The following is a 16,883-nucleotide window of genomic DNA, read 5'->3' as shown; positions in this document are numbered from 1 at the left end:
AAAATGGTATATTTATAATAAATAAAGAGATAGAATAGATTAAAGAATAGAAGATGCAATTAAATCTTTAGTGAACATACTATTTTTATATAGTGTATGATAATTTTTGCAATAACGTGTTAACGTGATAATTTTGCAATAAGTTTTTTGTTATAGAAATACTGTTCATAACTGAAATAGAAAACAGCACCCCTTTCGAGTTGTAAGACACAAATTAGAATGTCGAATGAAGCATATTTCAACTGGAAAAAATAATATTATTAATAATGTGCAAAAATATTTATCAATTTTTTTATAGAAAAACAATTTGTTTTCTTACCTTCAACTCTCGTTAAATTTCTTGAGCTAACGATTGCTCCAGCCATACTGAAGGGAGCTGAGGTCGTAACAATCTTATCGGCGTAATTTGATCCAAAACCAGGTCTAGGATAAATGCTTGGTTTCCTATAGACATCTCCTCCATCAAATTTTGCAGGATTCTGTGGGTCTTCCAATTTGCTCAAGTCCTCATCACTTTCTGTTAGCATAGACGGCTTGCTCCATTCTTCTATTTTGGATGTTTGACGAATAACTGAGTTAGCAGGTTTCGAAGTTTTTGACTGTTCACTAATTGGAGTCTGGCCTTTATGAGGTCTGAAAGTTCTGAGTCCGTCATATTCATTAGATTTAGTTTTTTCAACATCTCGCATAGTGTCAGAGGGTCTTGGGTTTATATACTTTCTATCATCGTGGATGTCATAACTCTCGGGATAATCGCTTTTGGATACTGCAGGATATTCAGTATAGGAGCTGACTGGTTTATGGAATTCCGGTCGGTATGGTCTGGAAAATGAACTTTGTGGACGGTGAGGCCTTGAAGCTGATGGTCTGTAAAGCTTCGAATAGTCACTTTCGGTCGGTTCTTTTATACGTTCAGTCAAAGGAAACGGGAGCCTAGAGGTATCTGAATCATCTTTAAAAGATGGCCTACCGTAATCCTGATCTGGACGAATTGGTTTCTGGTCTTGGTTCTGCCTTATCAACGGAGTACGGTAATCGGGTGTTGGACGAAAATATGGCCTCTCATATGAGGGAGAATCTGGGCGATACGGTCTTGCATATTCAGTCTGCAATGAATAACTGTTGTATCCTGGATCAGGTCTTATTGGCCTTGGTCGAGATTCTGATTGTTTACCTTCAATCTTCTTAGGAACTCTTGTGAAGTCGGCATCCGTCGAATCAATGACGTCAGAAGGTAAAGTATACACATAGGTACTGAAATCAGTGGTAGCTGAACCGTGTAGATTGTTTGAAATTTCTTGTTCTGCTAGTTCATCCAAAAATAATCCGTCTGTAGAGATGCCGGATTCTTCACCTGAGAGAAACTTAACACTAGTGAGAAATTCATCATTGTGAGATTTTCCATGTTTTGCACTAGAGTCATTGTCGACGCTATCACTTCTATCATTAATATGCCTAATCATTTCGTCTTGGCTAAAACTTTTCCGATCAGCAGTTATTTTAGTGTGAACAGCAGTATTAATTGTTGTTACGTCTTCTTCCTTATCTGATTCAGTAGAAATATCCGAAGATAATCCGATACTGACGAAAGCTTCTGATATTTCTGTGCTAAATAATTCATCATCTGTAGTAGATGAAATATTTTTCATTACAGGAGAAACTTTTGTATCATTCAATGGAACTTTTGGTTTCATTTCTGTTGTTGTACTTTTTTCGTGTGAGGGTGCAAATTTGTCAAAGTTTGGTAATTGTTCAGAAATATTGATTTCAGAGAAAGATGAACCAGAAGCATTAGCTATTTTCACAGTTTCTCTTGTAGCACTTTGCTGATTCAAAGACACACCTGATTCAAACTGCACTATAGTGCTGTTAGTAAAGTCGTTCCTAGAAAGGTCAGTAACAAGTTCTATTTCTTCATTTCCAGTAAAATTTTCAGAAATGTGCTCACCATCTTCCCTCAATATCTTGTCATCATTTCTGCCCATGAAATCACCATCTATTAAGGTGGAAATTGTTAAAATGTGATCATTTGATGATCCAGGTTTATGTCCGTATTTGTTGTCAGTATTCGAATCTCCCAGAAAAAAATCAGTTCGTTGATGTAGATCTGAATTGGTGGTTTCTCTTTCAAAAATAGGTTCTAGATTTGCTTTTTCATTCGAATCAGGAGTAATCAGCTCTAATGTGGAAGGATTTGAATGATCGTCATCCATTGATGTTCTGATAGTTTGGTAATCTGAAGGAAAATTGAAGGCATTGTCGGTGGTATTGATATTCGATGTTGGCTTGAAAGATGCTTCTTCTATCAAATCGCCACTGGAATTTTCTTTTCTTGTCAACAGGGGAACAGTGTATAATTTTTCATTATTATCTATTACTTTACCAGATGATAAAGGAGAATTATCAAAAGGATTTGATATGTTTACAACTTCCATATTGTTCTCAGAAAGTCCTTCAGATGAAAATCTCGTAACAGCTTCATCTTGACTGATGTTAATGTCTTCATGATTTGTTGAACTTTTGGACATTAAGGATTCAGTTTCATCGATTTCAGTGTTCTGATCTTTAGTTATATGTGCATAAAAAGTGGAATCCGTGGTCTGTTCGTATGTGCTTGAATCAGTTTCAAACTTGACAGATCTTTCATTATATGGAAGACTCAGGTAAATATTCGTTGTGCTTTCATCAAACTGATTAGGTTTCGTGTTAATGGCTTCTGATAAGATCTGTGAGAAAACCTGAAAAATAAATATGAATCTTAAACACTTTCGACCTACATTTTCAGTGTGCTTAGGTGAAAAAATATACCTAATACTTATATGCTTTAGCTAGTATAATGTGTGTGTATATGGTTCTACGTGCAGTATAAACACAAAATACGTTTACTTGAAACGATACGTCATATTTTTTGATTTTTTTTTAAAAACTATATATGAGTCGTTCGGGTTATGGTAATATAACCATATAAGACCAAATAACATCACGAGAGAGTAAAAGAAGTGGAAGATGTATTGTGTGATTTCATTTACTGACAAGATTTTCAAACTATTTAAATATTTTGAATATTCAAGCGTTATGATAAAAGAAGAATACCTTACCCGAGGTACTTGAATAGCATATAATTGAAGAACTACCAGAAAAACGGGCACTGGTTCCCTCATATTTCGTGCTAAAAGAAATAGAACAAGAGATAGAGAGAGAGAAAAAGAAAAAAATCATTCATATACGACTTTATTATACATGTGGCATATTTTTTTTACTTGTATGGTCAAGATATTTACTTGTATACGATACGATATTTAAAACGGTATAAAATGCATATTGTGTTTTATATCTAACCGATGTTATTATTTCAACATTTTGTATCTGGTTGCGTACATAACTCGTAGAAGGATTATTCCTAAAAAAAATGTTACGGTACATGTTCGAAGTCCAGCGTCTTCGCGAAGTGGCTAGCAAATGGTCGGTGTCTGAAGCCTGACAATGTGCGAAGTGGCCAGCAACTTCACAACACAATGACACTAGACTTCGGACGTTGACTGTAACATATATACAACCAAATACGAATACAGAAGAGAAGAATCATAACAGGCCAAAAGTTCGGTGAAGTAGCCGAAGAAAAAATGTTTCAGCCTCTTTGAAAAAAATTGAAGCTTTCTTTTTTTTTGTCATTTCTTCTCTTTTTCATTTTTAATACAGCACTTTTTTTTCCCCACATATCTTTTCGACAAAGATAACTTTAAAATTTAAAAAAAAATCTGCAGATTGTTATTATCATTCACTTCTGTATTGATGCAGCAATGAAATTTCACACAGAAATCAACGTTTCGACCTTCTCTTTGTTTGAAATAAGTTGTAACAACTATATTTTATTCGAAGTAGCATCTGCCGTATGCGGTATTATGCTCCTACATGAGGTTGAAATACATAAGTAGTAATTTCGAGTCTTCGCAGTCTTTGAACCAATGACCTCTGTTCTTTTTTGGATATATTTCGAGACAGCAATTGTTAAAATCGTCGACTGAATCAGTGGGGAGTTCAGATGGTAATTCAAATAATATACTTTCGCTGCAGTGGCGGGAACGATGGAAACAAAAATATCCGAGAGAGAGATTTCATTAGAATTCTTTTCCTTTCTCTTTTTGATGGGAATTCACGATGATGATTGTAGCTGTGATGGCAACAGAATCTTAATAACACTTCCGGCTTGTATAGTCAAGAAGAAAATCCTCAGCTTCAGATGAAATACATTCGACCGCTATGATGACTGGTTGCTGGTAGCCGCAGGCATCTGAGATTGCGTGTTTTGTGTACGAGAGGCTCACGTTGCTCTTAATTTGTGAAGCTATTGTTTCGATGATGAGACGACCGACTGGATAATTAAGTTCCATAGTATCTATTCCTTTGATAAAGGCGTGGCATTGAATGTTATTTCATTTATCTGATTTTCATTGAAGACTTTGATGACGTACATGTAAACCAGCATCATTACATGAGAAAAAAACTAACAACTGCGGAAGATCTTCATTACTTTGCTCAATTTTATGAAACATAGTGAAATTTCGGTGAAACGACATTCTGCAGATCAAAATAAATAAATAAATAAATAAATAAATAAATAAGTAAAAAGTACTGTTATATCGAGACGGAATTATCATCACGCGCCACCAAATTTATGCTGTTGTTGACAGCAGCGTTAATCAAATCGACATTGTTAAGCAAATCAGTGTTTTTATTACCAAAAATAAAATGCACTTGTGAGCATTTACTTCTGCACAAACTGTAATTAATTTGTGAATTTATAAAATTCGATTGAGTGCTTTACCCTGTAAAGGCGTTTACCGCATTACACTGTTTACACTATCTTACACGGCATGTAGCAACAGCAGAAATGTCATTAACACTTTCAGAGTGCGGGTGATGAAAAATACCGATGTCACCAGATGTTCCAGGAAGAACAAAATCTAACGAAGTGTTTGAAGATATATTGAAGGCAGTTTTGCATGAGTGATATATAAAAAAATATCGTTGTACATTTCAAAACATTTTAAAAAAATGTCGTTATTGAGATTTATTTCACTAACTGATATCGTAGAATCGAGAGAAATTTAACTTTAGACAAAATTCGAAAAAATATTGGTGTAGAGAGACTTATAATATACCGTGACATCCGGTACCGTTGTAGCGAGGTTTTGCTGTAGATGATGTGAATGCCAATTCCAAAATATGAGTAGATTACTATATTGTAGAAAAATATTTTTTGACAAATTTATTTTAAATGAATAAAATGAACGTCTATATTCTCTCTTTCTTCTCGTTATAATGGTATGCTAATACAAAGTTAATGAAATTCTAGTTCAAATATGAAATAATCCAGTTCAGAATTCGTGAAATAAGATGTCTCGGTCACACACATTTTATGATTTTCATCTCCAGAAATTCATTAATTTTGTTTCTGTGTGACTAATAAGCGCATCGAGAAGAAGCTATCTGGCTATTCAAAAGCTTGGACAGACATTAAACAAATTACCTAGTATTCTTGTAGGAACTATAACCTGTCAGAAATGTTTTTTCATGAAGATTGTATATTTGGCCATCTCTGAAAAAACACAGTTTTTGTGGAATAATTATCAATAAACTTGCCAAACACGTCAGGAATATCTTCAGTCTAATGAAATATTGTGAAGCTAATAACCAATGATTCTTTGCAATTTCCGAAAATAATGAGTTCTTGTCACGAAGAATTTGTATAGCACTTTTTATATTGAGTGTGATGACATTAATGGAGGGTCAATGCACTCAACTGATCATCGAGTTAATTAAAATCAGATTATATAAAGACATTGAATCGGTCTTCAAAAAATGATTTTTATAAGAGTGACGAAGTTGTGAACAATTAAATTATTCTTTGGAAGAAAGTCTTGCAACATCTCTTGCAACATACTCTGTCTCTGTATCTGAAATGAGCAACCACCTTCATTCCATTGTTCCTGAATTTGTCTGAGGTGGAGGTTCTTGAACTATCCATCTTGGTGAGGAGAAATGCCGAACCAATCGATTAGCTTTCCCTTTTACATGTCAGATGACTTAAGAAAAAGAAGATAAGAAAAAAAACTAATGATACAATTGCCTTGTCAAAAAATCAGCCGTACGAAATCTATTAAACACTGAGATTATCTTTTCTGCTCCAGCTGCTACAAAACTGGAAAGTTTATTTACTCATGCTTTTTCGTGTTCACCTCTGATCATCGCGTGGTGTAACAAAACAATAATAACAAAACAAGCATAGTCATCTCTATGATCTTTCTTCTTTTTTGTTGTCTGTAACAACAAAAAACAATTGGATTACATTCCACTCATAGTTTCATGACAAGGACATGGAGAAACCAACTTTCATCTCACTATGTACTGCGCTTTCATGATAATATGTGGGAGGCAATATCATTGATGTGCACCCCTAAGGGAATTCCAACATATATTATATTATATTAATATTATATTATATTATATTATATTATATTATATTATATTATATTATATTATATTATATTATATTATATTATATTATATTATATTATATTATATTATATTAATATTAATATTATATTATATAAATATAAATATTAATTAGTGAAATATTTACTAGAAACAGGACGAAAAATAGGAAAAAAAAATTACAGCGTTTTACAAGACTTTTTAAAAATTGTTTTAGTTTTGTGGTTACTGATTTTTAAATTGTTTTCAGTGCTAGTTCTAAAAATGAAATCCATTTTTTTCTATATCGTAAGGTTTTTTCACAAAACGATTTCATATTTTAAGGGAAATAACTCAAATCCAAAGACTTTGGAATTTTTTATTATTATTTTATCTCCTCATAAGTACATACATTACATTTATATCCTAGCTCTGCCATTATAATGATAGATCCTAAAATCACACTAAAATCAATAAGATATATTTGGCAATGATTTAATATATTTATTTATAACACACGGATTCAATGTGATTTGTATACTGCTTGTGTATTATCATTGAAATTTGATTTTCACCCTATCTCAGAAAGCAGAGTCAATATAATAAAACCAATACCAGATTTGGAATCAGCATCCCAAAATCATTCTGCAATCAATAGAATATCTTTGGACATAATTCACTATATTTGTTTATAGCGCACAGTATCAATGTGATTCGTACGCTGGTTATGGTATAACTATTGAAATTTCATGTTCATCTTTTCTCAAAAAGTAGAACCAATATGGCAAAACCAATGCCAGATTTGGAATCAGCATCTCAAAATCATTCTAAAATCTTATTGAAACATCTTTGAAAATAACTTACTATATTTGATTATAACGCACAGATTTTTAATGTGATTTATATGCTGCCTATACATTACTACTGAAATTTAATTTTCACTTTATCTCAAAAACTAGACGTGATGAAATTTTTAAATTATTTTTCCAGTAATTAGCATCCAAAAAACTATAAAAACACTAATTAGTTTTTAAAATTTTTTTTCATCGTAGATTTGCGTAATCATTTTTAGTATTAATACAGAAATTTTTTAAAAAACACATGGGTCGAAAACATGATACATAGCTAGATAAGTTATCTCACAACACCTCAAGTCACAATGTTTTGTTCATGAAATATCGTTTATAGTATATGGCAATATCATGGTAATGCTAATAATTGAATCGAATTGAATTTTATATACTATACTGCGTACTTGGATCACAATGACGGCCAAACAAATGATACAAACGTGTTTTTGGCTTCCTATAAGGACTAAGTGTCCCTTGGGGCCACATAGTGCATATTCGTTATATGTATACAATATGTCAATTTTTTTTTCTTTTGTACTCCATTTTGTTATGGGCAAATTCTTTCAGCCATCTCGTTGGGCAATTTGCCTGTTGGGACCCTTGTATTTGTATTTGTTACCGAGCAGTATTTGTGTAGTGTGTGTGTGTTTTTTGCAATTAAAAAAGTTAACAACACCATCATTTTATCCACAAAATTTGAATATTCAAATTTCTGAAGTTTCGCTTCGCTTTCACTACAATGAGGCATCAATTTACTTGCTGTTAAAAATTTTTTTATAGAATTGAAAAAAAATTACAAATTTGATGACTTGAAAACATTAATTTCAGTCAAAAAATTTTCGAAACGGAGAATTCACTTTATTTTTTATTGCGTGTAAACAGCTTTTAATGATTTGTTTTTCTACTTCTAGGTGAATGACTCTTGAAAGATTTCTTTTGATCGGAGAACTGTCTGTGTAATACTGCTATTGTCGGATAATTTATTTGTTGCAAATAGTAAAGCGGTGCATTCCGCGACGTTCACCAATCAACGTCACTGATTCTGGAGGGGGGAGAGAAAACAACATCAAAATGAGCCACACGTTGATTGCTAGACAAAAGCGTTGCACATATGAAGATACCGCCGCCGAGAACACCACAGCTAAGCTTAATAACGCGAAAGATATATTGTTTCGTGTAGCGAAAAAGATGATCGTGATGATATTTGATAGTTCATTCAGTATAATACAAAGAACATCCACAAATTCGTTATTACAACAAAGATTTACGACTCGAATCTTGACGGTTTCACGATGTAAGCTGAGATCATACGTCTCGGTCAATTAGCCGAAGAGTGAATAGACAGCAGCAAAGTTTAAAGTCGGATATAAATATTTGATAGCTTATTTATATACCGACACCTTGAATTAGGCAATATTGTACTGCTATCCAACATATTCAAGCGGTAAATAAAAAATATTAAAAATAAATGGCATTATTATTCATAATGATATAAATTATTAATTAGTAAATAAAAATAAATGGTAATATTCAAGCGGTTCTCTTGATAAACCTTTATATTTCTTCTGTTCATTCAAATGTGGTTGAAGTAAATTTTTTTGGGGAAAAAAAATATGTGAAATATATCACGGGATATATCAGGATCTGGACACTGCCGCAGTTATTTTCGTCACAATGTAAATCGTACATAAATTGAAATTAAATTAAATTTTTCGTACTATAAAATGCTGTGATGGGGATCTTAGCGTATGTATAGATACGTCAGCAATGTAAAAAAATATATATAATCCATATCATACTTAACCCAGGCTATATATATAGTGAGATGTCGCCTGAGTTGTCCAAGTGCGTTTACGTTGCCTTCAAAGTGGTGCCTTGAGTCCCTTGGCCGCAAATCTCTTCCGAACCGTTGAGATCCTAGAGGCTTATTTCAATTAGAAAAAAGTATTTAAATAACGTATAAACCATATACAGGGTGGGCAAAAAGTCCGTAGAAACTAAAAATAAATAAAAACCGGAAAAATAACCGAAATAAAAAACGGTTTGCGGGATTAGCATCGCTAGGTCACGGGAATTTTTTTAAGATACGAAAAAAAAAAACAGCCGATAGATGGCGCTGGTACGAGCAACTTCGGTGGAAATATGCAAATGAGACGGTTATAAGAACTTGCGTGCCTAATCCACAATCAGTTCACCATTGTAAACCGTGTATGTGGACCTTCTGCACTCTGCCGTTGCTGGATTCGTGACTCGCCTGCAATGTGCTATCCCCTGTGGTGGTGGTCATGCGGAACACATACTGCTGTAATAAACGATTTCGAGGCATTCTGTTCGTTATTTGCGTATCTTTTCTTTGACTTGTGAACGTCAGCACCACCTATCGGCTGTTTTTTTAGTTATTTTCTTCCAGTCTCAAAAAAATTCCTGTGACCTAGCGATGCTAACCCTGCAAACCGTTTTTATTTCCGTTATGTTTCCGGTTTTTAAGAGTTTTTAAAGTTTCTACGGACTTTTTCCTGTATACACGCCATGCATATTGCAAGGGAATGTAATGTTATTGAAATAAAAAATTAACGTTTTATTTGGTCACACACACACTTTCTCCTGATGTTAACAAGAAAAAATCTACGTTTCTAAGTGCAATATTCGTGACATATTTGAATTTCAAAATCACTGAAAATAAGAGAATGAATGACATTAAACTAACGGAAGAGCTCATTATATGCTGATCTTTCTTACTTTTTCACCGAATTTTTTATTTGAATTCAAATATTTCATCGAATATTTCATTTAGAAACATGGATTTTTTTGGCCTCAGAAGAGACAGAGCAGAACTATTCAATTGGTTTTTTGGACAGGGTGGCCAAATAAAAAGTTAAGTTTTTTAATTTTAATAACTGTATAATATCCTCTGCAATATGAATGACGGATCTTGAACCTACACGTTATTTGGATACTTCGTTTGATTTGTATGACTACTTTGTATGACTACGGTTCACACCAGTAATTTGAGGTCAATGGACTTAGGGAATCACACTGTATGTTACGACAGTACTGTGTATTGGTTATAGGTTGGAGAATGGCGTTTTCGGTGTCATTTCTCTTTGAAATTTTGTGCTCTCTGCTTTCGTCTCCGATTTTTGTAATTCTAGTAAAATTAGAACTAAGTAAACTCTAACTGTAAGTAAAGTCTTTGAAAATCACAGCCTCGTATCTTTCCGCGTTTTGAGATATAGACTTGGAACTCAAAATGAGTTTTGACACTTATACTTTTTTTTGAAACAACACTTGGTTTACATGAATAAGATAATACGTCTCTGAGAAATGATCTTTTTTTTGTGGACACGTGTTGAATTCAAAAAGTCGAAAATCATGGATTCACTTTGCGCATACAGTTCGCGATGTCCAGCTGCCATAAATATTAGAAGGGTACTGGCACAGACTTTCACTTTTCCTCTTTGAAACGAGACAAAGAGGGTGGCATTCCTTTGTCTGTTTTTAGTCGAGTTATTGAAGTTTAGAATTACTGCTACAGAGAAACTGTCGCTCTTTTTGGCGCAATTGCTTCCCCACACCCGGCTTCGATTTTAAAGACGTTTTCACATAAAAAAAACAAAAATATCTCGCATCAAACATCTACTAACGATCTAAGCTCTAAATAGTGATATCAATCCATTGAATCGGTTTTCAAACATCTCTCGTGCTTGATAACAACAATAAAAATAAGGTATTTATTTAATGAAATACATTTATATTCTGTTCTGTTTTTCATCGAAGTTAATTCATAGGTGTGCTCAGTTAGAACTACTTTCATTAGATAACATACGCGCAATCGAAACATTTCAGTTGATGAAGACTGGTCATTAATAAACAAAACTTTTTTTATCTGATGAATTAATATTAATAACTTCGTAGCATTGAAACGTTTAGAATACTTCGATTTTTGATTTAGATAAATGCCATTATTTTTCGAAACAGACGCTCATCGGATTAACTCTCTATATAGCGGTTGTTTGATTTATTTATTTATTATTTTTTTACGTAAATCTACTAAAAGAAAACAAATCACTTTTTGTCATGTAAACGAATTTAAATCCTGGTTAGCTAGTCTTCTTTCGCGCGTTAAAATCCGAACAGCTCCGTTGCGGTTCATGAACAAAGAACTATTACCTACACCTCATTAACCTATCTTATAAAAGAACAAAACGTTACTTGCTGATGCAGATGACAGCAAATATGCGGAAGCATTCGGCACGTTGGAAATTTCTAACATATTTTCCCGGACATTATACATTTTTTAAAATAGCTGAGAATAGCAACAAGGCATTTTCGTGGGTATTATACTTATGAAAAACCTACTAACGGTAATTTTAGAAAGTTTTTTCTTTAGAACTCTAGTCAAGCAAATATAGTCGTAAATAACTCATCTTTTTAACTTATAAGAATTACTTTACGTCTATAATTAGAGCAAATTTTATAGTGTATGACACGAAGAGTGTCCGAAAGGAGTAAAAATTTGTTGATTCTGAAGTTAAAGTAAAATATTCTAAATAATAGAGGGGGAAATCAACATGTGAAGGTTTCATCTCCCCAAAATAATAACTGGGGGAAATAAGTATTTCAAATTTCTACTCTCCCAGTTAAAACATATGTAAATTAATAGAACTGTTCGTTTCTTTATTATACTGAATAAACTTAACGCCGTAATATTTGAAAGAAAAATTCATCGAGGTGCCGATAATTTGAATCATTGATGTTTGTCTATTTTCACATGCTGAAATAACCAATTTTTCAAAAAGTTTTCATTATTGGTTAGTATTCTATCACGCGAAAGTGTGGCAAAAACCAATAACTTCAATGATTAATATCTTGATTAATTTTTTTTTACGTAATACTTTACATGACTTATCGATGCATAGCGTTACTGGTGAATCTTGAAAGAATCTTACAATTTTAGATGCTGCAGTATTCAGTAGCACTTTCAGTAGAGCATGCGGTCTTCATCTCGACTATTTTTTTTTTATATAATCACCTTCTATAAGGTTAAGTAACTATTTTTTCAAAACGGTCGGCTATAGCAAAGAGCTCAAAGGGCCACATTTGGCCCACGGGCCACGCGCTGAAGATCCCGACTTTATACATTTCAATGACAGATCCCACATCTAAATTAGTATGTGTATCTTTCGGAACCTGTGAACATTTTCATGAAAACTTCATACATATGGTCATTCTAATAGTTCTTATCGAGAATTGTAGAAAACGCCTGTGTGTGTATAAGTGTTGCCGCGATCAGTGTATTTTTTTACATCTACACAGCAGATGGAAAAATAAAAAATATTGTGTATCCACAAGCGATTGCCTGAAATTTTTAATTAAAAATAATTTTTTTTTACTTGATGCAGAAATTTTTTTTGCTTACAAAACATTTAATAAAAACAAATTTTTGAACTTGAAAATTATTAAATCTTATTGTCATTTTTAACATTATTGAATCACTTTTCAGATGAGCCTGGAAAATACCGGCTAATTGAGCTATACATATACAGGGTAAATCCGACGTATATTCTGTCAAACGAAAGGGAGTGATAGAAGGGCCAAGTGGATCATGAAACAACCCACCAACCCTGACCTATCTCGAATCGTTTTCGAGTTATGAACCTAGAATAAACCAAACTGGTCATCTAGTTCAGGAGAAATTTAGTCGTTTGTTTGCAATGCATCACTGAAATCTGCGTTCGTCGAAGTAATTTTAGTAGGTTTTGGCGGAAATTCGATTTTGGACTTTGCCAATCTTTCAGTTTGTAGTTCGCCATTAAAGCCAGATATTTCGATGAAATTGGTGTCACCTCTTATAGAATTTTTTCTGCTCTTTCCAAATGTATGCTTAGTTTGCGTATATAGGTCTTTCAGAAACTTCACAAATTCTGGTTTTTTTTTCAAACTTGACGCGTTTTTTCTATAATCGATTATCCACCATAGCTCGGAAACGGTTTGGGATAAGACAGAGTTGGGGAGGAGAGAGGATGTTCCATGATCCACCTGGGTTCGTCTATCACCCCCTCTCATTTGGCAGAATAGATTGAATTCACTCTGTATAAATTTTTTACGGGGTGGGCAACGTCACCGGGTATCAGCTAGTTTTTTTATAAAAGTGTATGAAATACAGTAAAGCCCTGACTTTCACGAATTAGGATTTACATGATTTTCTGTAGAAAAAAAAATACAATTTCTTCAAATTCTAGAATAATCATAGAACTATTGGTGAGATGGTAGCTATTATTTAGTGATAATCAAATCAAGTAAGAATTCATTGGTCGTTCAGAATACCATGTGTGACGAATCTACTCAAATTTTCAACAAATTGCAAGCTCTTAAAGATGAAAATTTTGCCGTGATTTCAGAAATAGAGTCCCACGACTTGTATCCGCCATTTTTGTAAACTGGTCAGTTTCATACCCGATGTTCAACGTTATTGCTAGTTAAAAAAAATAATTTGTTTCATGAGATGCTCATTAAAGACAATTCATCTGGTCTGCAACTCTCATCACTTTCAACCCACGGATAAAAGTTGCTTTCTTGCCTCCAAACATAAGCTGCTTGTTTCTGTTGTTGGGCTACAGGGTGCACAACCACGGGCCAGATATTTAGTATTTCTATTTCTGCTGCTCGCTCCAGAAACTGGAATGCACACGGTGACTATATGACATTCCGGTAGTTTCATCCTCCCCGACTTCTATTTAAAATGTGTCGTTTTTCGATTTTCACTGGCAATTACTTGAAATTTTATGTTTTACTGAAATTAAGGATTGAGATTATGAATTATATGATGATAATTATGACTCTAAATATCACACAATTAGCTATAATCATATGAATATATTCATAACACATATTTGTCGAACAAACTGTTTTTTTACATTTTAATCAATTGTTAGTTGCAGTATTCCTCTATTTGGAATACCGCCATTGGCGATTTTTTAGCAATTTTAGTGATAGTTTGCTACTTTACTTGAATTTTACTGAAAATTTTTGTGGCTATTATTGCCAACTTTACCTCTCTTTGGCACTTTTCTTGGTGGTAATTGGTGATGGCCCGTATGAATACCGACTTTATGGAAATATATGGTTTTACGAAAAAAAATATGTGTGGCCAGCCTTTTACTACTGATACTTTTCTCTCGCAACATCTTCCGCGTGCCAGATGGAAAATTCTTGGCGAGCAGTATTTGGTCCACGGGCTGGAGGTTGTGCACCCCTGAACTAAGGTGTTATCGAAACATTAAAAGCATGCATATTATGTATGACGTATGTTTGCATACAATTTTAGGGGACAGTATTTTTCCTAGGACAGAATTGCAGTCACAGTGCAAGTTAATTTCACGAGGCCGTAGAAAAGTTCGATAGGGGGAAGAAAAAAATCTTTCTAAATTTTGATCATGATTATCTAATATTTTCATGTATTTGTGTGCAAAATTGTGATCCGATTTACGTGAATCCGACTTAAGCGGTTAGGTCGGTCCCACTTATTACGTAACTTTGGGGTATGCTGTATGGCAGTGTATATTTTATATAACTAGATCATGTATCACGAATAAGGAAATAGTTCTATACCTCAACCGGGTTAGTACGGAGATTCAGGTTTTACGAAAAACTGTATCTTAATCAAATCTTCATAAGGCTTTGAAAAATATGAAGAATGATATCCGGGTTGTGTGAACTCTTACTAATGGCTTACTTGCTGAGCGTATTTGTTTTCTTTTCCTCATCACCAGATCTCAAAATGATATTGAACAAAAACAAACAGATCAATAAAATTGTGCCCTTCAGATATATTCTCGAACATTTCACGTACACTCATAAGTTTTGATCGATTTTTCATTCGCAACGACACCACTCATAACATTATTTTGATGCAATCTTAAGATAGTGTGGAAATGGTTATTAACGATTAAAGGGTATATATATATAATGATAGGGTATAGTTATGATTATTTGACGATAAACCCAATGTAACAAAAGAACAAAAAAGTTGTAGTTTCAGAAAATTCTTGATCACAATATCATTATTATTTAAACAATACTTGAGAAAATGATATTGTAATTATACAGTACATGAAAAGAAACTTTCCATTTTTATGCGCTTTGATGATCAGTAAAGAACAAATGAGAATTTGAAATTTTTGAGGAGAAAATGCTTTGAAATCAACTAAATCATGAGGCAATTCATCGCACATTAAATAAAATTTGTACAATTTAGGCATCACCGAAGTTTTCAGGATGACTTCTTGTGCAACTGATCTGGCAAAGTAGTTATATTAACTTAACGTTTGCAGAATCTGTATCAAGCAAGTTTTATCGTTTTCTACAAGGAATCTTTGTCAGATAAAGCCAATAGTGAGATGATAATTGAAATGCTGTAAATTTTTGAATGAAATTTTTAGTCATTCAGTCTGATTAATATTATTTACATATTTGAACTCTTACTATCTAAATGGCATTTTCTTTTAGTAACTATATTTACTGTACAGTTTTTATTTGTATTTATAATGATTCTCAAGAAGATTTAATATTTATTTTAGACAAACGACATCAAATCAATATGCAACTTTGGAATGAAACTGATAAAAATTTCTTGCTCCAAACCACTTTTCATGGTTCACAAGTGTGTGTGTGAATAGACCTATATTTTTGTAAGAAGAATTCGAGCGTTTTTTGATATTTTGCGGGTATTTTTGTTCATCATTCTGGATACGTTCGTAGCACTGTACCAATAAAAGATGTATCCGGAAACCTGAATACTGCATTCGACTAGATTTGTTTTTTGGAACTCGTCGAGCGTATCTCAAAAGTCAAATGATGCAAGCAAATGATATGAGAGACGAAATAGACAGTTCTACCAATTGGGCTGTCACTGCGTGTTTGTTTTCCTTTCAAGCCTTTTAGTTCCAGCTGATGTGAATAAAAGCTACAGAATGAAAGACAAGGAAGGATCCTTGCATGACAGGCACCAGTTCCGCAGGGAAAGATACTCATCAAGCTTCCCAAGAGTTCGTCACATGTTCTGAATGAGAGCAACAGAGGGTTGAGATCCTTAGCAAAATATCTTGTATCTACAAGAGTTAAGCCAAAAATCACTGGTTATTACGAACTGATGATGTGAGGTTCTTCGTGAATGCGGTATACATCACAGGAAATAAAATATTCTCTCTCTCTCTCTCTTGTCGAACTTCATCTAATATTTTTATCTATAGAACTTTACGGTAGATGTTTTGTCATATCCTTTTAAAAGGAAGATGAGTCCATTCGGGATTGAGGTGTTTAAGAAAGTTACACAAAATGTTTAATAAAACTAGCGGAAAACTAAAAGTTAAATAATTATTTACGGAAACCAGAAAACTGTTTCTGTATCCAGTGTTAAAAAACCGAAGGTTTTACTACTAGTAGAGACCATGTTATAAGGATACGACTCATGCTGAGGATGGTGTTTCTATTACCATAGGATTAGGTATTGAGTTATGTCAAAATAATTCAAGTCCTAAGTGAAGCGTTTTTTGACCC

At 33.4% G+C, this 16,883-nt stretch overlaps 1 protein-coding gene across 2 annotated transcripts in view; it reads right to left on the bottom strand.

Moving 5' to 3' along the window:
- LOC149080203 (uncharacterized) overlaps positions 1-16,883 on the bottom strand; it is a 61,184-nt gene that overhangs the window by 17,454 nt on the left and 26,847 nt on the right. For both annotated transcript variants that reach the window (XM_089239251.1, XM_089239252.1), the window contains exons 2-3: positions 3,099-3,169; positions 320-2,738 (exon numbers count right to left, since the gene is read on the bottom strand). In XM_089239251.1, coding sequence (XP_089095377.1) covers positions 320-2,738; positions 3,099-3,161 — 2,482 coding nt within the window. In that variant the 5' untranslated portion in view covers positions 3,162-3,169. The remainder of the gene's footprint in view (positions 1-319; positions 2,739-3,098; positions 3,170-16,883) is intronic.

This window comes from Pholcus phalangioides, unplaced genomic scaffold (genome assembly GCF_987345545.1).
Source record: "Pholcus phalangioides strain wild (caught in Gottingen) unplaced genomic scaffold, Ppha-v1.0 ptg000011l_1, whole genome shotgun sequence".
Taxonomy (NCBI): domain Eukaryota; kingdom Metazoa; phylum Arthropoda; class Arachnida; order Araneae; family Pholcidae; genus Pholcus; species Pholcus phalangioides.
Note: the sequence above shows the minus strand (reverse complement) of the source record. Positions and strands in the feature narration are given on the sequence as shown.